This window comes from Grus americana, chromosome 24 (genome assembly GCF_028858705.1).
Source record: "Grus americana isolate bGruAme1 chromosome 24, bGruAme1.mat, whole genome shotgun sequence".
NCBI classification, from domain to species: domain Eukaryota; kingdom Metazoa; phylum Chordata; class Aves; order Gruiformes; family Gruidae; genus Grus; species Grus americana.
This window is the reverse complement of record NC_072875.1, coordinates 2,817,303-2,839,108: the sequence shown is the minus strand read 5'-3', so window position 1 is coordinate 2,839,108 and position 21,806 is coordinate 2,817,303. Positions and strand designations below refer to the sequence as shown.

Below are 21,806 nucleotides of genomic sequence, written 5' to 3'. Positions count from 1 at the left end.
GCAGCGGAGGCTGCTGAGACACGAAGCTGGCACATCCCAAAGCAGCAAACCCAGGGACCGCAGGAAGCGGTTGGTAAAGTGATTTGTCAACTGACAGGCAAAAATATATTAGCAATTTAGGACCGTGATTTGCCTGCAACTTTTTAATCCTTGAGATGTTGTTGAAAAGATTAAAGTGTCAGCTTTGATCCATGCATTTGGATGGAAACATAAATATCGCCAGCGCTTATCCTCCTGGCACCCTGGTCAGTGCCCAGCGCAGAGCAAGCACCCTTTGTCACCCACCCGCCCTTCGGCAGCCCTTTTCGGGCTGTTCCTCCTTCCCTGGCTCAACTGCCACTCCCAGGGTTGTGTTCCCGTGGGAAACGCCTCGCCATCGCCCGAAGAAGCCTCATGCGAGGAGTGCTAGCAAAAGCCAGGCCCTATTTTTATTTGTTGCAAGCCCCCGGGAGCAGCGGGATGCGGGTCCTGGGCAGCGCTGAGGCAAGAGCGGAGGCAGAGCAGGTCAGTGGCAAACAGCTTCCAGCAGCAGGCAATCAGCGCTCAGACAATACTCCCAGAAATGTCAGGCGAGCAGGGCGAGATGTGGAATTACGCTGACATTTTATTTAGGGGAAATCTGGATGAACCTGCCAATGTTTTAATTCTGGTCTAAAAGCCAGGCTCGGCTGGAGAGTGCCGGGGGGGGGGCTTTTGTTTGCACCGCTCAGGTGAAGACTCCGGCAGCAAATGGGTGTACCTGGGATGCAGGATGCACGGCCCAGGCGTGGGACGTGCCACCGGGACCGTTCCCATTCCCACAGCCACGCGGGACGTGGCCCCGTGGGGTGCGGCGGTGGCGGGAGCCAAGCACCTGCTCCTGAAACAATAAGCAGAGATCAATGTTCTGGGTAATTTTATGATGCGGAAATATGCAGCGTAATTCAATTTTCAGCAAGGAAAACAAATGAATCTCTGCTTGCTCCCCTCTCGGTTTTTTTCCCCCTCCTTCCCGCCCTCGTTTGATACCGCTCCATGTGGCAACATCAAACGATCTTTGAATATTTTAGCTCCTGTAAAATATTTATATTATAACGCGAGGAAGGAAATTGGTCGCTTCCAAGCCATGTAAACATATGCCTTCTAACAGCTGGATCCCTGGCAGCGCTCGCCAGGCGAGGAAGCGGCTGCGCTGCTGTCGCGCTCCCAGGTACCTAAAACGCTTGGGGACCAAGCGTCACCGGGGAAGGGCAGGACCAGGGGCTCCGGCACCGGGCAGCCCTGCCCGAACCGCTGGCCTTCACCCCGCCTTCCCCTGCTCGGCAGAAGGGTGGGCAAAGGGAATGGATGCTCTGAAGCCCTCAGAAGAGCGAGGGGAGGGCGAGGGGCTGCCCTCCGCCCGGGCAAGGCGGCGCCGCCAGCACCAGCCAACTGGAGATTAATTGAGGACTGCCATTAAAATGTCACTGAGAAAATTATTAAGTTAAGGTAAACCACTTCCACGCGTCAAAAGCAAAGGCAATCAGTCCCAGGCATGTCCCCCTAGGAAATTATGTGGAGTAATTAATCAAAAAGCTAATGAGAAATGTGTTTTCTTTCCCAGCCTAACACCACATCATATTCTTATTAGCCAAGGTTATTACAATAGTAATCATGCATGCTCCGAGTTCAAATTGGGTTTTTTTGCTCCACTGCCGCCAATTTAGAAAGCCATTAATGGAAAAGATAAACCCCGATACACAAACCAGCCCTTTGTGTTTATTCACCTGGTGTGTGATAATCGCCGCACGCGACCCCCACCTCACCAACATATGTTCACCGTTGCCCAATTACGGGCCACCCCTGCCCTCTCCTCGCTGGGCACCACCGGTCCCGGGGGAATCGCTCCGCTGGGACGGGGCTGCCGGCTCCCCTGGTCCCTCCTGCTCTGCTCCTACAGATCCTTCCCAGGATAGAAACAAAGGCCCAAACTCGAGCAGATTTTCCTCACTGCGCACAGAGATGGGGACCGGCGTGGTTCGCGAGTGCAGGGAATCTGCCCTGTTTGTCTGGATGCCTGGAAGTGGGATCGGAGCTGTTCTGTAAATCTGGCTGCAAGTGGGTAATTTGCTCGGTACGATGGGTTCCCCTCCACCCACCTCGGAGAGCAGCCATCTGCCAATCTTTCCAGCCCTAAAGTGCACAGTCAGCAGCCCGGCGAAGGGAAAACATCTCTGCTTGATATTCAGCATTAAATAATTCAGCCCCCTACAGAGAGACCGGGGAGAAGAATGAGTCTGACAAAAAAATACAAAGATTTTCTGTGCCATGTTAAAAATGCATTGAGTGGCTTAGCGCGCTGGAGGGATGCAGAGCAGGGAAACCCTGTCTCACGGTGACAGAGGGGACTGCGGTGGGGCATATAAAACTCTCCAGCATGCAGGAGTAGCTTTTTTTTTGTGTGTGTGTGTGTGTGTGTTTTCTCTCGCAGAATCTGTTTTTCTTGCTTGTGCTTATGCAGTGCATTGGAGATCAGGCTGCAAAAGGGCATTCCCCTGGCCAGGAGACATCTCGCACCTTCCCTTCGCAGCTCCGCCGGCCGCGTCCCCAGGGGCTTCACGTGCAAGCGCCAAAGGCTGGGAGCCCGGCTCCCTCCCGCCCCCGGGGACCACGCTGCGGCTGCCGGCAGATGCTCTGCCCCGAGCAGCCCAGCTCCGAGCCTCCCCGCACAGCTCGCCCCTCTGCCTGCCCGCAACACCGCTCGGGGAGCCGGCAGGATCTCTCCGGGATGTTTGGCAGCTCCGGCTTTGATGTGTGGATTAATAAGAACTGACGCTGCTGGAGCAAAGCCTTCAGAAGCCCAAAGGCAGGGCCCGGGGCAACGCTGGAGGGGATGACGCTCTCTGCACGTTCCCTTTGATTGCTCAGGGCTCGGCCTCACCTCCTGGCAGCGGGGCGAGACGGCAGCTTTGCGGGACGGTGGCAGGGAAAGGCAGGTTGCCCCGGGCCGGCCGGCCTCGCCCAGAGCCCTGGCTGGTCCCACTGGGCACCATTGCCGGGGCTGGCTTTGCCACGCCACCCTGGCGCGCCAGCCCATGCAAATGCCAACGTCCTAGCGAGAGGCGGGACGCTACGGGAGCCCAGCATGGAGCTAGACAATGCTGCTTCCACGCTCGTGCCTGGTGCAGGCTCTCTGCCACAGCGTTGCACTCCCTCCTCCTCACCGCATGACCGTAGCACTGGGAAAGGTCACGCACGCTCACCTGCGGCGCTGGAAAGGGATGCGGCGTCCCTCTGTCCACCACCTGGGACGGGGTCCTCTCTGGGCTGGAGACCTCGTGGCGCAGCACTTGAGCGGGGCCGGGTTTGGCCAACGTCCCGGCATGGCACGCTTGCTTGCTCTGCACAGCGCTGGCCTGGCTCTGCCTGCACGGGAGCTGCGGCTGCAGCACACTTGAGCGCACCTGGAAGGAAAACATTATCATCATCATCACCACCACTGAAACACCCCAAAGAGGAGCTGACCCAATATAACAACTCCCTCCTAATCTGCTAACTGAAGAACCCCCTAGGCATAACGCTCCCTGGCACACAAATTGCACAGCCAGGGGCGAGAGCTCCGCTCGACGCCGAACAGGACGAGGGAGCTCGCGGCATGAGCAGCAGCCAGGAGCCTCTAATCCCCTCCCGAAGCGGGGATCCCCGCTCTCCGTGGCCCCCAGCTGATGTCTTCATCGTAAAGGGGTCCCTCGGGACCGCAGCGAGGCAGGAGCCCCTACGCCCACCTCCCAAAGTGCCGGCACCACAGAAGCAGTGGGTGGGTGTGCAAAGCCCCCGGTGCCCACCGGGGCCCCTCTCTGCATTAAGCCGTTTAAGAAGAAATCTATTAGCCGGTAATTACATGCAGGCTAGAACACTACAATTTTATTACGGCTATAAAGCACTCCACAATTATAATCTGTAATTTCTGCTGTAGGGTGTTTACCGCTAGAGCAACACCTGATTTACAGGACCGCAGCAGGGCGAAGCAGGCAGAGGGTGGGGAGCTGAGGCGGGGTCCTGAGCATGGGGACGGCGATAAAGGCTCTGGCTCCCCGCTCGAGGGTCTGCTTCGCTCCTTGCAGCCCCGCAATCCCTGGCCCCGCAGCCTCAGCCCTGCCGCCGAGGGGACCGGGCGGCCACGGACAACGAGCCCTCGTCCCCGTCCTCACCTCCTGCGCTTGAACGGGAGCCTAGGCTGGAGGGCTGCGGCAGGCTGGCTTGGCTGAGGAAGTTACAGTTTCTGAAGGTCCTCCAAAATGAATGTGGATGCACCTCTGCCTCCGCTTAGGTGTAACAAATTCTTAGAGACTGTGTTAAATTATCCTGAAACCGTGCCCGCCGCTGACATCCCAACTTCCCTGGGCACGGACAGGTTGTGGCCCGGAGCTGCCGGGGGATGTTTCATCACCTGGAAGAAAGAAGCGCTGCAGACTTTTAATTTTTCATCAGTGCTGTGCAGATAGAGGACGAGCGGCCGTTCTCCGGGAGGCAGGGGCTGCCGAGCTGCCCCCGAGACCCCTCTCCGTGCACCGGGACACACGGGTGGGCTGGGGGACTGCAGGGAAACCGAGGCACAGGAAACTTCCCCTGCCCTGCGCAGCCCCGAACCGCAGGCCCTGATCGGCTCGGTGCCTTGCTCTAACCGGCAGATAACACATCGAAAATGTGTTTATTTCCATCCAGGCTGCTTTTTAATTTGATTATTTATCTCCCGTTTAGCTTTTGACAGATCGAAAGCTCGGCGGAGGGGAAGCAGAGCTGGGCCACGCATGAAAATGAGTCTTGATACATAATTAATTAACATAAAACAGTTTCATTAGGAGATGGTGTTTGTCTTAAAAATTTAAGCTGTGTAAAGAGCGCGGGGGAAAGGCATCTCCCCGTCGGGGTGGCCACCCCGACTCCAGCATCGCCTGTGCCAGCCCTGGTCCCGGCATGGCACCGGCTCCCACATCCTCCCCGGGGGAGTGTGGTGAGGGGCCCGAGGGCGGCCCCCTCTTCCTTAATTGCATGCAACGTCTCCAACCCTTGATTATTAATCTGCTTTTAATTCTATTAAGAGATGGCCAGGAGAAAGAGTATCAATTTTAGATTAACAAGGTTATTAGCACTTAATTATGTGAGGTGTCTTTGTAATTGAAAAGAAAAAGAGGAAGCGCCATAAATATCCCCAGCCCCTGAGCTCCTGGGGGTTCGCGGGTGGCTCTTTATTCACGAGGCTGCGGAACCATAAATATTAAATATCTCGTGAAAAAAATTACAAGGCAGAGAGAGGATGCCCTCTGGATATTCCGGCGCCGAATGTTCTTGCATTTACAAATATTCATTAACTGGGATCTGCAAAGTTATTTCCACCAAGACTCGGCGAACGAGCAAGAGAGAAAGAGAGAGAGGTTATTTAAAAAAAATTGAGTCTAGAGTAAATATTATTAGTAATTTTGATCTCTGCGTGTCCCTAATTATGGAATAATTAGGGAGAGTGCACGTATGCATATGCAATCACTAACCTGTCAGCCTCTGCGACTTTCGCTCCCGGCCCCGCCGTGGGACAGAGGCGCAGGGAAAGCACTTTTCCCCCCAAATCCTGCGCCCCAGGGACTCTGCCGCAGCACTGTCCCCCGGTGAGTCACGCAGCCATCGGGCTCTGCCGAGCACCCGCCACTCGGAGCCGCTGCCCGCGATAGGAAAAATTAAAATGACAAATCTCAGGCTCTTTTTAATTAAAAAATAATAGGAAAGCTCAGCAGGAAAGCGGTACAGTAACACGTCACTTGCCAGAACCCGCTTTGCTGGAACTGTGGTAAAAAAAGAAAAGAAAAGCCACCAACCAAGAGCCAGGTTGTCGGGAGAAGCCCCGTTCCCCCTCACCAGGACAGAAAGAACGTGGCTGAACATGGCAGCCCTCTGCCTCTCCGGCCAGCCCCGCGAGCGCCCACCACCATGGGCGGACCCTCCCACCAGTGGGCAGGGGTCATGGGGGGCAGGCGGCGGCACACACCGGGAATTCAGTTCTTAATCTTAACTAAACACATTGCCGATGCGCTCATCAACAAAAATCTAATTATTATGTGCGAGGCCAAGCTTAATTGCTTGTCCTTGACATGAATAATGCACCACGTAAGCCTATTAGCCAGTGTAAGCCTATTATTATTATCGTGCTCGCTGTCAAAAGTATAAAAGTAAAACAGTCGAACGGGGGGGGAAAAATAATGTTGTGCAATTAGCAGCAAAACGCCAGACAAATCAGCTCATTAATTGTTCGCGGGGGCAAGCTCCGCCAGTCATTAGCAAGTGCCCATTTGGGGGCTGGTCAGGGGTGAAGCCTGCCGGGACGCTGGCGCCAGGAGCGTGCGGCATCCCTGGCCACCCGGCAGCACGGTTCTTCCGAAGAGGAGGAAACCGGCTCCAAAAGCAGCTTCTCTGCAAAATTACGGAGTTTACAGTTGAGAGCTGGACTCCCAGTTCAAGGTGGGTGAGAGCAGCCAGAGCACCCGGCTGGCCTCCCTCTCCCCTGGTCTGAAACCAGGCACCGGCCCGTGCCAACCCTCGACCTGCCCCCAAGCCCCGCTCAGCTCTTTCGCATCGTTTGCTAATTAAATTCCAGTAATGAGAAAATCAGGATGCAGGAGCTGGCTGAGCAACGCCGCCTCCTGCGCACGCACTCCTCCCGGATTTATCACTAGTCACAGGATGTTTACAATAATTTTTAATTTGCACAATTATTAATCATTTCTCTATCTGCCTAATTTGCATAATAATTACTCTGCTCGGTGTTTGCCATGACTGTGAATGACAGTGTTTTAAATTAAATTAAGATTTTAATATTCATTTTTTTGGGGTTAAAGCTAATCAAAGTCACCGCTCACTGCCAGGACCGGGGCTGCTGCCCTTCCACAGACACTAATGAAGACATCAGCTTCCCGGTGGCACTCGCTTTCTCTCCCTCACCCCTCTCATCCCAGAGGATCCCACAACGTTACCCAAGCGCTCTCTGATGCCAGAACCGCTCAGACACAGCCACAGCTGGGACAGGAGAGCCACGGCGACGCGGGATGCAGACCAAGGGCACTGGGACAAACTGGCCTTCGCTCTTCTTTACTGTCCCACCTTAGTGTTCCCTCAGGCAACAAGATAGAAGGATGCATATTAAAATGTCAGGATTGCATCATCTGAGCTCTCCCATACTCTGTTATGTTGCACAGATATGTTTTACCGAGAAAACATCTGGTAATAAACGAGTAATAGACACATTGTGTAATTCCAGTATGGTAACAAACACTGACAGGAGGTCCCCTGGGTAGTAACAAACATACATACCTCTAACTAAAAATCTTAAAACCGCAGCTTTCAAAGTAAGTTGCAAGAGCAGCAGCTCACACTGTTTTCAGGTACTAAAAAATGTTGTGCTCAGTACCAGCATTAAAACGGCTTTGCTTCCCCAGTAGCAGCTTATATGCCCAACCACCGTGCCAGCTGCCGCCTTCTGCTGCTCCGCAAGAGGCACGCTCTCGCTCAAGCAGGGTGGACAGGAAGGTACGAGCATTTAGCCAGGGCAACAACTGTCCACAGTAAGGTGAGTTGAGTAATTCCACAGTATTTTATTGGGTTTTTTTACATCTCCAGAAGCACTTGGATAAGTGAGAGCAAAAATGAGTATGTGTCAAATGTAACAACGCCCTTCAAGGCTGCAGCTGCCTCGAGTTACATTAAAAAAAAAAAAAAAAAAAAAAAGGGCCTCGGTGATTGAAGGGGAAAGTACAACTGGAAAACAGGCACGGCTGAGGAGCAGGCTTTCAATAAACTGCAGCAGGCAGCTCCAAACTCTCGCTGTGCCTCACGCTATCACCTCGTACTCCCAAACCATTTTCCTGCCAGACAGGCTGCAATAGGGCCCACGTGAGTAGAGCCTTCCCGACGCCGCCTTTGCGCCCACAAAAGAAATGAGACCGGCTCAGGTTTGGCTATTCAAGTAAAATAAAAAAAGCCACAGCTCGCTCCCACAAGATCTACAAATGGTGCCTGGTTCTCCATTCCTCTCCCGGCCTCGATCACCAGCTGTGAGCAGCAGCTCATGGTTTACACAGAGTATCTGTCCCCAAAGCACATGGCGAAGCTTAGCTGACTACCCCATAAATACAGGCAGGACTGGCAGCACGGGTAGGGTCCAGTAAGTTCCCGCTTGTATATCCAATATATATTCCCACGTTATATCCAATCCTATTACCGGGAGGCTAACAATGATTTACCCCCCTCATCCCTGCCTTGGAAAAAAAAAAATAAAAATCACCACCACGCAAAATCAAGTAAGAAAAGAAAGCTGTTATTGGCAAGTGTACACACAGATTCCAGGACTGCTAGAAACATAAGACAGTGAATAAAAAATAAAAAAAACAGGGAAGGAATTCCCAAGACTCTCCCACTCCAGCAAACACTTTGTCCTTATACTTCTCACCCATAGCCCTCCTAGGGCTCGAGAATCCCTGCAAAAACAAGGTATCTCCATGGAAACTGCTGGCTGCGTTTAACACATGCTCCCTGGGACTTCAGCGAAGAACAACTGTATTTATTTCCACGAGTGCTTTCTCACAAGCGGGGATTAAGGGAAGCTCTCTGCCTGGCCTCCAGCTCCAAGCCCGACAAATCTGATCACAGGCAAGGCGTTACACTTCACATGCTCCGAAGCAACGGTCAGGGGAAGCAACTGCAATGCCCTCTGTACACGTATTTCCACAAGAAATTGTCCCCCCGAGAGCTGCCGGGGCTCCTGAAGGGTTGGCTCTCGGCCTCTTCCAGGGGAGAACCAGAGACACAGAGCGAGCAGCTTCCCGCTCGGCCCAGGCTAGGAGGAGCAGCTGAGCTTTACTAATTTCACCGCAAGTCGGTGACTCCATGAACTAGGGGACACGATAACTACAGAAACTTAAGAGAAGCCCTTTGGGTGCGCTGGGAAGGACACAGGGCAGACCTGACATCAGCCAGAAGCAAATCAGCTTGCTGGATTAAGTGGTTTTAGGGTACTGTCCCTCTCTGGAAGAACTCGAACACAACTGAAACTGCAACTGGAACAGACTGACCTACTGGATGAGGTTCGCTCCCCACTGGCCAAGGGTTTGGTGTACTTTCACCATGAAGAAAAACCTGAGATTTAGGACACCTGAAGACTTGTGAACCGCCCTCAGAGGACAAAGCGTTTGGCATAAAACAATTAAGCATAGAGTTTCTACGGTTAGAAGACAAATAAACGGACCAGAAACCAATGTCTGCAGCACCTCACGGGGAAGCACCAGAGAGCCGAGGCACTGCCGCCGGCAGCGGCCACCACACCTCTCCACCACGCTGCTCCAGGTAGCACCGCTGCAGTTCTCCGCGCCCATCCTCTCCGCCCGACAGGAATATCCTCTTTCAGTGGCTCTCCTCTAAATTCAGCCTTGCCTCTCGGAAGCAAGGTCTGCTGGGATGCTGAGCGCCGAGGACAGGGCTGGGTCCAGGCAGAGCGAGCCATTCCTCGTGGCTCCAGCAGCAGGTGAATCTCTGCAGCGTCAATTCAGGAGCTTTGCACGGTTCTTCGTCTTGTCTACATGTCCTCAACGCTCCACTTGTACGCAAGCTCCTGAACTGCCTTCTTGTTGGCTATCCGGGCAAAGCGCTGCTGCTCAAATCCGTTGGACCTACAAAGCAATACCAAGAAGACTGTGGGCTGCTGTGCAGATGCTTTTCTGAAGCGATGAAACTTTTTGGAGACATCACAAGTTTTCCACTACCTTTCCCAGGCTCAGTTTCCTCGCTCAATCTGTGGTTAGCAGCAGTTAGCGTCTCTGAGGCTACTCTAACGCAGCGCTGTCTGAGGAACACGTACCTGTCCACACCATCCCAGCGATGCCCGGGCCATATATTAAATCTGTTGAGCGGAGGCGCTGGTCCCTTGTACCTGGGTTTTTCTAGAAACAGAAAGAGCAACGCATACTACTTCAGCACAATCACGCGGTCGCATCGCCATCGATGCCATGCCGCCAGGGCCTTAAACCACGTACTGGTGAAACTCAACATCCAAACCTTTCTTTTCTTTGTTCTCTTTGGCCTTCCTTTTCTTGATGAAGTCAGCCATGGGGTCTCCTTCTCTCTCTTGTTCCCGCAGCATTCGATCCAGATCCTGATCATCGATGTAACGGGCCAATGGCTTCTGCATCTCTTTTATTGCATCCTCCACGTTCTGCTGCTGCTGCCTGCCCTGCGCTAGCCTGAAAACAAACACAAACAGGTTCACTTCCAAACCAAGCAATCCTTTACCGTGACTTGCTCCATCCGCAGGATGGATCGCAGCCCTGAACTTCCGCTGTGCGCACATCCAGCAATGGAGGGGTAACTGAGGGGGTCTCTATGACACATAGAATGTTTGCTCTCCTGGTCCCAGGCTCAAACTCGGAAGAAAGTGAGGTGCCACCAACACCACTGCTGGAAGCGGTACCAAAACTGGGCTAAACAATCAGGGAGCGGAGAGTCCTAAGCTGTAACGCGAGGCCCAAAGACGGCGCTAGAGAGCTCTGGAGAGCCTTACCCTCTTCCCCATTTGGCGTACTGCTCGTCTCTCTCCGACTTCGCTTCAGCCTTCTGCCTCTGCTCCAGCCGCTCCTGCGCAAGGTCTCTCTTGCGGCCTGTCTTGTCTCGGAAGACCGTCTCTGAGTGCCGGGACTCCTCTGGAGCGGGGAGATGCCTCAAGTCAGGCATTTGGGAACATTTCACCTTCTCCAGACAATTTGATGACTAACTGTGACTTGTTTCAATGTGTTTTCTTTTTACTTGTTCTAACCTCCGAAAGAGCTCATCATCCAAAACCAGGCAAGATGACAGCTCTTGCTTTTAGCTGCTGCCCCACACAGCCACGCTCATACCACGAACATCAGTCTGCTTCTTCAGACTCGCAGCTGGGGCAGACAGAGGAAAAAAACCTCTCACTCTCTCTACAATTTCACCAGCATTGCTTTGAAATCACCATTTATAAGTCTGTTATTTCAGAGGCTCCATGACCCTACCCAAGGAATCCATCAGCATGCCCAGGCGCTGCCACACAAGGATGTTCCCCATCAGCACCCCAATGCCAGGCTCTGATACAGCACCAGGAGCCAGCTGAGAGCAAAGAAAGGGAAAGCTGGTGCTCATGCAGCGTTTTACACCCCTACCTTCCAAGTGCTTGTTACTTCTCTCATGCCTCCTCAGCTCCTGCTGTTCCCTCCGCAGCACGTCAGCTGACACCAAGCCAGCTTTAACCCCAGAAAACATCACATTTGCCTACAAATCAAACAAAACAAAAAAAAAGTCACAGTTACCGCTACCTGAGAGCGGTCCAGTGATCCAGAGGCATAACGAGGGGACTGCCCGAAATCAAGAGATACGTGCCAGCAGAGTCAGCCGTGTTACAAAGGCACTTTGCTCACAAACAACTTCCCCACACCTCCAGAAACAGAGCAAACCGAGGCAGAGCTCCTCTCTCATGCCGCCTCTTATTGCGAGCAGAGGGTCTGGCACGACTGCGTACACAAGGCACATGAAATTTCTACTCCACAATTTTTAAGTCGTTGGGCTTTTTACAGTTTTCTATCAACAGGAAGTCATCCACAGCTTAAATGGAAAGAAAAAAGTATTTACCTTCTTGGGAGATCCCTTAGCATCACGGTCAGGGGGACTCCTTGGACTGTGCTGATCCTTTCCGGCTGGCAGAGCCCGTCGTGGGGGAGATAAATCTGAGTCCGAAGATTGGCTCCGGTTCTGTTTGAGAGGACCACGTTTCGGGGAATCGCTGCGTACACGGCCCGGCCTGCGGTCTGCGTCAGAAGCATTCCGGGTACCCCTCCGTGGAGACGGAGAGGCAGAGTCGTGTCTCAGGCACCTCTGAGGTGAGGGCACCTGCCTGAGCTTTTTCGTGGCCGGAGAACCACCTGCAGTAAAGATATACACTAACTAAAAATCACAGAATTAGGCAGAATTAGTCCCACAAAAGGGCGCATGAGGTGAACTCCTGGAAAAATCAAGGCCTTAAGAGATGACAAGCTGTAGGGAAATGACAGGTATGTGACAAAAGCCTGTGAATTCTCTTCCTTCTGAACACGTACTGCCTGGAGACAAGGCTGAAACTCTGTTTTCCTTTCTGACACGTTTCAGCCTTAGCCAGCTAACCCTTAGGTTAATTCTGGTCCAGCTGATTTAAAAAAAAAAAAAAAAAAAAAAAAAAAAGAGAGATTACGAGATGTAATTTGCATTTACCAATGCGAACAGCCACCTATCTGCTACCATTCCATGATCACGGACTATTAATTCCACGCCACTCACCTCTGAGGAGCGTGCAGACACGATCACAGAGTGGGCAGCCAGCAGAGTGCAGGACAAACAGACAGAACAAACTCTTAGACACACTCACCTTTTGTTCTGCTCTGCTTTTTCAGGCCAGGCGACCCAGTCCTCTTTCGCCGAGGCGGTGATGAATCCGGGTCGGAATCGTACCTCTTCTTCCGTGGCGGAGATAGATCTGGAGTAGCCTGACGCTTCTGTCGTGACGAGGACTTGTCAGAGGCGTTGTGCCTGAGCTGAGACTGCTCTCCTTGCACTCCCCCTGGTCGTGACTTGTCTGTGGTTTTGCAGCCCTTTTTCCCCGTGGCTGAACTGACTCTCTTTGGAGAGACGTCCGGGGAGTCGTGACGCTGTCGCCTGGGAGGCGACAGGTCCGGGGAGTCGTGACGCTGTCGCCTGGGAGGCGACAGGTCCGGGGAGTCGTGACGCTGTCGCCTGGGAGGCGACAGGTCCGGGGAGTCGTGACGCTGTCGCCTGGGAGGCGACAGGTCCGGGGAGTCGTGACGCTGTCGCCTGGGAGGCGACAGGTCCGGGGAGTCGTGACGCTGTCGCCTGGGAGGCGACAGGTCCGGGGAGTCGTGACGCTTCCTTCTTGGTGGAGAGAGGTCCGGGGAGTCGTGACGCTTCCTTCTTGGTGGAGAGAGGTCCGCAGAGCCATTGTGCTTCCTTCTTGGTGGAGAGAGGTCCGCAGAGCCATTGTGCTTCCTTCTTGGTGGTGACAAGTCTGGAGAGTCGTGACGTTTCCTTCTTGGTGGTGACAAGTCTGGAGAGTCGTGACGTTTCCTTCTTGGTGGTGACAAGTCTGGAGAGTCGTGACGTTTCCTTCTTGGTGGTGACAAGTCTGGAGAGTCGTGACGTTTCCTTCTTGGTGGTGACAAGTCTGGAGAGTCGTGACGTTTCCTTCTTGGTGGGGAGAGATCCGGGGAGTCGTGGCGCTGCCGCCTGGGAGGCAAGAGGTTGGGGGAATTGTTTCTCTCTCGCCTGGGAGGAGACAGATCCAGGGAGTCGTGGCGCTGGTGCCCTGGAGGGGATTTGTCCGGGGAGTCATGCCGCAGCCTCCGTGGTGGTGAGCTGTCCGGGGAGTCGTGGCGCTGTCGCCTGGGAGGGACGGAGAAGGTGAAAATAGGAGTGAGATTTTTGTTTGCTTTGCTGACTCCAGACTGGAAACAAAAACCAAGCGGGACCCGTAAAGCTAGCAGTAGGGGTCAAGAATGAAAACAGCTTTCTGAACGCAAATTCATTCTTGATTCTGCGCCTCCATGTAGTGACCTGCATCACTGAGCCGCAGACTTCCCAAAGTAGATACCAAAAAGCCTCTGAGGCAGCCTGGACCACAGGAGGCTGTCATTTGAAAGTCTCCAGGGACCCTTGCAACACTCCAACTACAGAACCCATTTTGTGCCCTCGCAATATCATCCTCTCACACGAAAGCGCTCCATCACGTACAGAAGAATTTCTAGTTTGAGCCCCATACCTTGCGGTGGATTTGGCAGGTACTGAAGTATCCAAACTTTGTGAGTCTTCATTCTGGTCTGAAGAAAGACAATCAGAAAGTCACTATCGTTAGGCTTTGCCCCTGTTTGTAATCTCTTTCGCATTTCAAGGATTTATTTTTTTTTTTTTAGCTAGTATGATTTTTAACTTGCAATGTCATTGTTTAGAGCCGTTAAAACATTCAGGGAGAGAGGGTGGAAAGGTCGGGTCTCACCTCCTAAAAGTTTCCACTTTGTATTTGTTCGGAACTCCTCCATGAGCTTCACTTCATCCGGACGCTCATCGATAAATTCTGCCACCTGAAGATAAAACACCAGAGTAACCACCATGCCTTTGAAGAGAAAGAACCAAAGAAAGGCTTTCTACCCTCTAGCACAAGTAACTAAGCCTGATCATGCTGACGGGTAACTGACGGGCAACTGACACGTGGCCATGGCTTAGCTGCCTTCCTACACACTGATCTCAAAACCACCTTCCGCAGCCTTTGCCTTCAACCTTTATCTCTTCGCTGCCGAGACTTCCAGCTCCAGCAATCGCAGTCACCTTCTGCCTTGTCCAAAGCGGCTGTTTTAAAGCTGCGAGAACCACCGTGCTGGCCCTACCACTAGCTTTTGGCCCTTGTGGAAACGCAAATAACGTAAAGAACAGGCTAATCCAACCCCTGTGCGCTTGGGCCAGCGGAACTCCCCCGTCCCTGCTGCAGAACCTACCAGAAGAGGCGGCGGCAGGGGGCAGAAAGGGTTCGGCAATCGCTCCCCACAGGGCGGGCCATACAGGGAACGGATTTAGCATGTGAAACTGCGTTTGCTATGACTCCCTGCTTACCACAGGCATGTCCCCTTCGTCCTCCTCCTCCTCCTCCTTCTCCGGGACAGCGGCGATGCTATTCCAGCTGACATCGTCGTCCACGATCCGCATCCTGGCAGCGGGGAGAGGGGCCCTGCCGTCAGGCCACCGGCCAGGGAGGCCGCGGCCGATGGCTGCCGGCTGGCCCGCAGGCGGGGGCGGGGACCGGGCGGGGGAGAGGGATTTCTACCGAGTCGGGGGGGGACCCCGGGGAGCGTCCCGGCCCCGCGGGACGAGGAGAAGAGGCTCGGGGGGGAGGGTCGCAGCGGGCGCGGCCGCGGGGAACTCCCACGCCGAGGCCCGCGGAGGGTCGGGCCTGCCGCGAAAGGCCGCGGTTGTGGCGGGCCGCGGGCGCCCCCTTTTCCCCGCAACTCACCCGCCTCTGCCGGCGCCGCTCGGCTGCTTCTTCTTGCGGCGGCGGCGGGGCTGGGCGGCCTCAGCGGCGGCCGGCCCGCTCAGGTACCGCCGCAGGTACTCGGCCTTGGACAGCCCCTGCGCCGCCATCATGGCGCCGGCCGGAAGGGACGGCGAGCGCGGAGGGACACGCGGGGCGGGGCGGCGGCAGCAGCAGGCACACACCGTCCCTCCGTTCAAAACCTTTTATTGGGGCGCAGCCCCCAGACCCGGCGCTCCCCCCGACACACCAGCCGTACGCGCCGTGGGGAAGGGGAGAGGGACCCCGGCCCCGAACCGGTCCTGGTCCCCGGAGTTAGCAGGGGAGGAGGCTGAAGGGCTCCGGCCGTGCCCAGCTACCGGCCAGGGGCTCCCTGGGACTCGTAGCCCTCCGTCCGCATGTCGTTCAGGCCCAGCTCTTCGTTCTGCTCAAATGTGCGCTCGTAGCGCTCCACCTTCAGCTCCGGGTCCTCCTCTGGGGCGTACACGTTCTGCGGGGCGAGACAGAGGCCTCCGTCGCAGCCCTCTCCTCAGAGCGTCAGCCCCCACGCCCAGCGATGGCGGGGGGCTTCAGACAAGGTGTGCCCCCCCCCAACAAGGGCGACGCTTGTCTGTCACCCCACAGAGAGCACCACGTTCCCAGCCCCGGGACTGCCCAGGGAGCGGGTACCACTCCCATCTTCTTTTCCTCCAAAAGCCAGCAGCAGTCTCCCTGGACGGAGCCTGCGGCAACCTGCTCGCTACCACAGCCCCAAAGGAAACCCTGCCCCCCCCGACACAAAGGGGAAAATCCACTCAAAACGGCTCTGGAGACTTCGAGGAGTTCAGACCGTACCTGAAGATAGCTGTTGCCCACAGGGTCATCCATGATGAAGTGAGCTTTTCTCTTTCCCTCTGTGATCTGCAAAAAGAGAGCACGTCCAGGCATTAAGGCTCTTTCTGACCCTTCGGGACCAAGATGTTCTGCAGCTTTAGATAGTTCTAACATTTTCCTCAGTTAAAAGCCACCAACAGACTGATACGACAAGCAAGGACGTGATGGGTCAAGGGCGGAACAGCTAGAAAAATACAGCGACACTCGCCAAGGAGCTCAGTTAAACACATCGTAGCTACAGCGACAGTGGCGAAAGCCACGTCGCGGAGCGTGGAAAATTAAGAGCGCGCTCACCTCGCACAGTTTTCCAATGAACTCTTGCAGCTTCTCCGTTTTGCTGGGCGTAGAGCTGTCCCCCAGAGTGAAGGGGTTTCTCTCAACCTGGAAGAGTGGAGCCACTCGCTCAGCCAGCTCAGAGCCCCCCAGCTCAGAGCCCCCCCAGCAGGCAGCAGCGCAGGACCACTCACCAGCTCTCTGATGTCCTTCAGCAGCCCTTCCAGCGTGGTGAACTTCCCCCCCAGCGCTCCCATCCCCAGCTCAAACTCCAGCTCTGGGATCTCCACGCTGCACGTCTCCGACTGCGAGGGCGAGCACCCCGTGAGCCCCTCGCTGAGGGACAGCTGGGCCCCGCGCACCCGCCACGGGAGGACAGGGCGGGTATCCAAAGGCACGGTACCTTGAGGATGTCCCTCGTCATATCCGAAGGGTCTGTAATCCTAAGGGTAATCCTGGTGCCCTGTGGTTCGATTGCTCCTCCAGACTTCACCTGGGAACACGCGGCACTCAGCTTCGTGGACTTTTAGACTTAAATCACGCCCTAAGAGCGTTTACCTTCCAAACCCGGGGATGGTGCCTTAGCCCAGGGCTTAAGGGTTTTCCACCTCACCTCATTTGTCCTGTGCCCACAGGAGTCGCAGTTTGTGGCCATGATAATCACTTCCTTGAAGTGTGGGATTTCTGGAGCAGGCAGTCAAGGAAAACTCAAGGGAAGGAGAGTGCCTGCACCCTCCTTGCAGCCTCAGTCCTTTCCAAGGCATTGCAGGAGCTCGCTGGCAAGTTGGGAGCGTCATGGAGACACATGTACACCCTGACGGGCTCTACTAGAAATAATTTATTCCTGCCTTATGGGTGCAGCAGAAGAGACCCAGGTCAGTGCACAGAGTGACTCTCACCCCCGCGCCGGCCTCCATGCAGAGCCCCGCAGAGGGCACCCGCTAAAGGATACGCACTAGCTTCATGTTTGTGTTAGCTGGGGCGTTGCACTCGGGGCAGTTGGTGTTGAACTGCAGTACCTGGGTCACAGGAATGGAAAGCAGAATCAGAAAGCCCGTCCTGGGTGCCAGTCACCCCGGCACGGCCGCCGCTGCACCACAGAGTCACCCACCTCATTCCTCAGATCCTCCGCGGGATCGGCCGCCTTCTCATCCAACTCCTCTCCCTGCAAGAGGGGGCAGCAGAGGCAGCATTAATTTCTGTTCCTTAATTCAGGGTCTCCCAGAGAGCGAGGGGGCCGATCGGCCCCACTGCCCCAGCGCACGTGGGCCCGCTGGCTGACAACACTGTGGCAGCTCGCCGTTACCTCCAGCCCCAGCATGGCAGCCTGCTGCGGAGTCCTCCTGTAGCGAGTGACCACAAGAGCGTCATCCTTCTGTGGCGCGTGAGGGTTCTCCACAAAGCTGTTCCCTGAAGGATCGTCTATGATCTGCAGGAAAAGGAAGCCTTGGGAAGCCGCCCCACGCCTCCCCACCCGTGCAGAGAGGGGCTGCACGCTTGCGCATACTCACAAAGGTGAAGGAGGAATGTACTTCTTTCAGCTGCTTCAGTTTACTGATGAACTCATCGATTTTACTTGCCACCTCCTCGTCCGTCGCCTGCAAAAGAGGACACGCTTGAGACTGATGCCAGGGGCGGCCCAGGGCTGAAGACAACAGCAACACAAACCAGAGAGCCCCCTACGCTCTCCTCATCGGTGGCGTGCAACACCCAGGATGAACAAAATAAGCACTTCCCGAGCAGGCATCCCTGAGGAGCATCCCCTTCCCCGGCATCTTACCCTGCGGACGGGCTGGTCCTGCTCCAGGCCCGCGACAGCTCTGTCAATTATCCCTTCAATGGTGGTAAGGACTTGCGAAGGGAAGAAAACAGAAGTGACGGCACCGGTAAGCACACGGCAGCGGCGCTACCCGCCCTGCCAGCTCATAGCGATCCCTGGCAGCCTCCGCACGTTGGCCCTGTCGAGCCAATTTGACCCAACGGACCCCGCTGGGGTCCTCACCCGCTGCCTCCTGCGCACCCACCTCCCTTCTGGGTGAAAGCAGGGATCTCAAAGTCCAGCTCTGGTATTTGAGCCGTGGCACAGTCGGTCTTCACTACCTCCCGGTTCATGTCCTGCACACGACAGTCGAGGAGCAGCGTCAGGATCCCCGACAGGCCCGGGATGCCCCACGCAAAGCAGCCACACCGGGGCACGCAGCGCCTGCCAAAGCAGCGTCAGCTGCAGGCCAGCTCTCACAGCCCCTCCGTTCACGCAGGAAATACGCGCGTTTTGGGCTTTAGGTGGTCGCTGCCGAACAAATGACATGATTTCTCAAGCGGCACAGAAGACAAACGCTTTATTGCTCGAGCAAGGCCAGCTCGCGAGGGACGGAGGCGCGCACAAGGCACGGGCAAAGCAGCTCCCCACCGCCCCGGCACACGGGCGGCACCAGCACCGATGCGGGGAAGGGGGGAAGGAGAGGGGAGCCCCCGCTCACCTGGCGGGAGGTGACGGCCAGGGTGTAGCGCACGCCCTGCTCCTGGATCCTGCCCGCGGACTGGATCTCCGTGTTGGACCAGGAGCAGCTGTCGCAGGCGAAGGAGCTGACGATGATCTCTTTGAAGAAGGGGATCCTGGTGAGCAGGAGCCGCGTCACCCCCTGCGGCAGCGAGGGGCCTCGTGGGAACCCGGCTCCTCGGGGCGCCAGCTCCCCCAGTCCCCGTATCCCCGCCAACGCCCCCGGGCGGGCCCGGTCCCCGAGCCCCCGGCAGGCCCTTCCCCGGGCCGGGCCTGGCAGGCCCCGCCGGCCCCCCGCGCCCGCCCCGTTCCTCCCTCACGTTTCGGAAGCAGTTCATGCACAGAGACTCGATCTCGGCCGGGCGCTGCTCGCCGTCCTCGGCGCTGAGGGGCCGGAACAGGGACCCCCGGGACCCCCGCGCCGCCTCCACCGCCCCCAGCGCCGACATGATGCCGATACCGCCGGAACCGCTCCCCGCCGCGCCTGCGCGCTGCGCGGTCACGTGAGGCGGGCCGGTCACGTGAGGCGGGCCGGTCACGTGAGGCGGGAGACGGCTCGCCCCGGGCCCGGTCCCCCATGGCGGCGCCTTTATTGGGTTCAGCTCGACCGGAGCGGCCCGGCCCCCGCCCCCTGCCCCCGGCCCCGGCCCCGGCCCCCTGCCCCCGGCCCCGGCCCGTCAGCGGGCCTCGCCGCCCCGCTCGCTCAGGCTGTGGGCCAGGTCTCTCCAGAGGGCGTCAAGGCGGGCGTGCAGGTCCTCCACGGGGGGCGGCCCGTCCTGCAGGTCCCCCGGGTGGGAGGGCCGAGACGAGAGCTTCAGCCTCATCTCCTCCGTCTCCTGGTCGAGGGCCTGGGTGAAGGCCTGGATCTGGACGTACGTGTCCCTCCGGAACTCCTCCACCCGCCGCTGCACCTCCCGGGCCAGCTCCTCCGTGTAGCGGTCTGCAGGGGCTGTCGGCTCCCGGAGGCCTCCGGGGTAGAGGCTGAGCTTCAGCTTGAGCTGCTCCAGGTTCCTCTGGATCTGCTGGTGGAGGTCCCTCGCGTTGCGGGTCAGCTTTGCAGAGAGCTCCTGGATGTACTGGTTGAGCTGTTCCGGGCTGGCCCGGGTGTGAGGGACCACGTTCCTGTGCAGCTCCTCCACGTTGCGGTGGATCTCGGTCACCAGCCTGTCTGCGTAGGGCTGGAAAATGTCCTTCACCTGGTCAGTGTGGAGCGTGATCTTGTCGGCGTAGTGAGCCATGAACTTCTGGACCTCGTCCGCGCCCTCCAGGAGCTGAGCCGTCGCCTCCTGGCCAGGCATGAGGTGCCGCCGGAGCTCCCGGGCTTTCAGGGACACCTGGTCCAGGAGCTCCTCCGTGAACGGCTGCAGCCGGTAGCGAAGATCTTCCAGGTGCTTGCCGACCTTGTGGTGGACTTCGTCCACGTACGGGGACAGTTTCACCCGCAGGCTCTCCAGCTCTTTCCTGATGAGCTTCCGCAGGCTGTCTGAGTCCTGGTAGAGCCGGGGCTGGAGGTCTCTGTTGAGGGGCGCCAGCTTCCCCAGGACGTTTCCCATGTAGCTGACCCCATCCTGAAGACTCTCCTTCAGGTTTCTGTGCGAGACAGCAGACATGGTGACCGGCTTACCTCGGAGCCCCCGCTTTGCCCTGACACACCCCTAATAAAAGCTGTTGGCAGCCGCCAGGGCCACCCCCCTGCGCTTTTCTGTCCCCGGGGAAGGAGAAAATGGGGGCCAACGTGTGTCGGGGTGGGCGCTGCAGGGCGAGCCCCCGGAGCGGTGTACTCACGCGATGTCCCTGCCCAGCTTGCTGCTCCGGCCGTGCTCCGGGCTCTCCTTGTCACTCGTCAGCTGGCCAAGGTACTCCCAGAAGCCGCTGCGTGCCAGCTCGGCCCGCAACACTGCGGGCAGGATGGCAGCGGTGAGCGGGGCGGCCGTGGCGCTGCCCGCCCCCGGCTCTGCCCTGTCCCACGGCAACCAGCCACAACACCCACCTGGTAAGGTGGCCAGGAGGGCAAGGAGAAGCGCAGCCTTCAGAGGCATGGTCTGCCCAGCCGGCGTGCCGCCACACTGCAGGGGGGAGAGAGAGGGAAGGAGAAGGGAGCGCGTTGGCTCACACCGTGCTGCAGGTCTCGCCCCCCTCACTTGCTTTCCGCGAGGCCCTCGCTCCTGGCGTCCCCCCGTAACGCTACCGGCACGCACGCGAGATGACGGCCAGCTCCTCCGGCCGGACACCGTCAAACCAGGTATGAGGCGGCCCTGCTCGCCACGGCTCCTGCTTGCCTCCCGTGTCCCTCCTGCTGGGAGCCGGCCCGTGGTGCACTTTATATACAGCCGGCGGGAGGCAGAGAGGCACGGGCGATAAGGTGCATCCACAGGGCTAGGCCTTTTGGACCTCACTCCGTGTAAACACAACGTGGAGGTCCACGGACGTTCCTGAGAGGTGACGTGGGGGCCGGTCATCTGACCGCCGGCCGCCCCTTCGCCTGCCCCACGCCGCTCCCGTCCCACCGTCTCGGGACGAGGATGACCCTGCCCTCGCAGCCGACCTTTGCATCGCGGAGCAAACGGTGGATGGGAGCTGCCAGGGTGGCGAGGGGGTGCGGAGCAGCGGGACGGGGACACCCACCAGCTGCGGCTCACCGGCTGGCCACTCGTCTCACAGGAGCTCGCAGCCCAAACCGGGGGGAAAAGGGAGCCTGCACCCCCGGGATGGGGCCGGGGCGGGTGTGGGAGGATGAGCCCGGCTCCGGCTGTGCCAGGGAAGGGTGGAACGGGCGCAGTGGCCATGCCCGCAGTCCGGGCAAGAGAGCACACCTTGCGTCTGGGCTGCCTGCTCGCAAACCGCCAGCTGCACGGCCCCGCTTCCCGCCGGGACACCAAACCTGCCGCGTTTTGGTGTGTTTCCTTTGCAAGTTGCCTTTTTCCCTGGGCAAAAAACCGCCAACGTTTCCAGCTTGGGTCTCGTCCCCGTAAAGAGTGGCGGTGGCTGATGCCAGGCTTTTAAATCAGGAGAGCGCTGCAATGTTTGCACTGAAGCAACCCAGCAAACGGGGGACCCGCTGGGACCGACATCTCCCCGGTGGGG

General features: G+C 57.2%; 3 protein-coding genes across 12 annotated transcripts; all 3 read right to left on the bottom strand.

Moving 5' to 3' along the window:
• Positions 1-220: 220 nt before the first annotated feature.
• BUD13 (BUD13 homolog) lies at positions 221-15,211 on the bottom strand. 7 transcript variants are annotated; one of them, XR_008574033.1, is made up of 16 exons: positions 15,059-15,211; positions 14,662-14,755; positions 14,051-14,135; positions 13,817-13,874; positions 12,413-13,440; positions 11,644-11,933; positions 11,178-11,286; positions 10,556-10,694; positions 10,054-10,238; positions 9,857-9,938; positions 6,981-9,668; positions 5,508-5,671; positions 4,170-4,408; positions 3,222-3,422; positions 2,118-2,226; positions 226-859 (listed from the first exon to the last, which is right to left on the bottom strand). XR_008574033.1 is itself a non-coding variant. In XM_054802922.1 (11 exons), exons 1-11 carry the CDS (start codon positions 15,187-15,189, stop codon positions 9,575-9,577), a joined length of 2,295 nt encoding a protein of 764 aa, XP_054658897.1. In that variant the 5' UTR covers positions 15,190-15,211; the 3' UTR covers positions 5,678-9,574. The 7 variants fall into 7 exon arrangements, 1 of the variants encoding a protein (XP_054658897.1); XR_008574032.1 differs by having other exon boundaries at positions 221-859; positions 4,170-5,671; XR_008574034.1 differs by lacking the exon at positions 4,170-4,408 and having other exon boundaries at positions 227-859.
• A 55-nt stretch (positions 15,212-15,266) lies between these two features.
• On the bottom strand, positions 15,267-19,351 carry ZPR1 (ZPR1 zinc finger). 2 transcript variants are annotated; one of them, XM_054802923.1, is made up of 14 exons: positions 19,043-19,351; positions 18,703-18,838; positions 18,247-18,425; positions 18,003-18,073; positions 17,734-17,820; positions 17,529-17,651; positions 17,334-17,387; positions 17,175-17,241; positions 16,836-16,906; positions 16,626-16,715; positions 16,417-16,527; positions 16,244-16,330; positions 15,911-15,976; positions 15,267-15,566 (listed from the first exon to the last, which is right to left on the bottom strand). In XM_054802923.1, the coding sequence occupies exons 1-14, from the start codon at positions 19,299-19,301 to the stop codon at positions 15,432-15,434; spliced, it is 1,536 nt and encodes a 511-aa protein (XP_054658898.1). In that variant the 5' UTR covers positions 19,302-19,351; the 3' UTR covers positions 15,267-15,431. The 2 variants fall into 2 exon arrangements, with proteins under 2 accessions (XP_054658898.1, XP_054658899.1); XM_054802924.1 differs by having other exon boundaries at positions 18,247-18,337; positions 18,703-18,864; positions 19,043-19,319.
• On the bottom strand, positions 19,331-21,700 carry APOA5 (apolipoprotein A5). Of its 3 annotated transcripts, none has more exons than XM_054802926.1 (4): positions 20,921-21,289; positions 20,713-20,788; positions 20,508-20,619; positions 19,331-20,312 (listed from the first exon to the last, which is right to left on the bottom strand). In XM_054802926.1, the coding sequence occupies exons 1-4, from the start codon at positions 21,179-21,181 to the stop codon at positions 19,400-19,402; spliced, it is 1,362 nt and encodes a 453-aa protein (XP_054658901.1). In that variant the 5' UTR covers positions 21,182-21,289; the 3' UTR covers positions 19,331-19,399. The 3 variants fall into 3 exon arrangements, with proteins under 3 accessions (XP_054658901.1, XP_054658903.1, XP_054658900.1); XM_054802928.1 differs by lacking the exon at positions 20,921-21,289 and adding an exon at positions 21,536-21,700 and having other exon boundaries at positions 19,333-20,312; XM_054802925.1 differs by having other exon boundaries at positions 19,333-20,312; positions 20,713-21,267.
• Positions 21,701-21,806: the final 106 nt, after the last annotated feature.

Bases quoted from the DNA above. Each gene is read 5' to 3' on its own strand.
- BUD13 (XM_054802922.1), bottom strand. From the start codon at position 15,189: ATGATGGCGGCGCAGGGGCTGTCCAAGGCCGAGTACCTGCGGCGGTAC. The intron at 14,756-15,058 runs GTGAGTTGCGGG...CCCCGCTGCCAG, and splicing joins AGCGGCGCCGGCAGAGGCGG to GATGCGGATCGTGGACGACG. The intron at 13,441-13,816 runs GTATGGGGCTCA...CGTCCCTCCCAG, and splicing joins CCTGCCAAATCCACCGCAAG to GCGACAGCGCCACGACTCCC.
- APOA5 (XM_054802925.1), bottom strand. From the start codon at position 21,181: ATGACCGGCCCCCACGTCACCTCTCAGGAACGTCCGTGGACCTCCACG. The intron at 20,620-20,712 runs GTGGGTGTTGTG...TCCTGCCCGCAG, and splicing joins CCTCCTGGCCACCTTACCAG to TGTTGCGGGCCGAGCTGGCA. The intron at 20,313-20,507 runs GTGAGTACACCG...TGTCTCGCACAG, and splicing joins AAGCTGGGCAGGGACATCGC to AAACCTGAAGGAGAGTCTTC.
- ZPR1 (XM_054802923.1), bottom strand. From the start codon at position 19,301: ATGGGGGACCGGGCCCGGGGCGAGCCGTCTCCCGCCTCACGTGACCGG. The intron at 18,426-18,702 runs GTGAGCGGGGGC...CTGCTTTGGCAG, and splicing joins TGGCCGTCACCTCCCGCCAG to GCGCTGCGTGCCCCGGTGTG. The intron at 17,652-17,733 runs GTGAGTATGCGC...CTTTTCCTGCAG, and splicing joins TACATTCCTCCTTCACCTTT to ATCATAGACGATCCTTCAGG.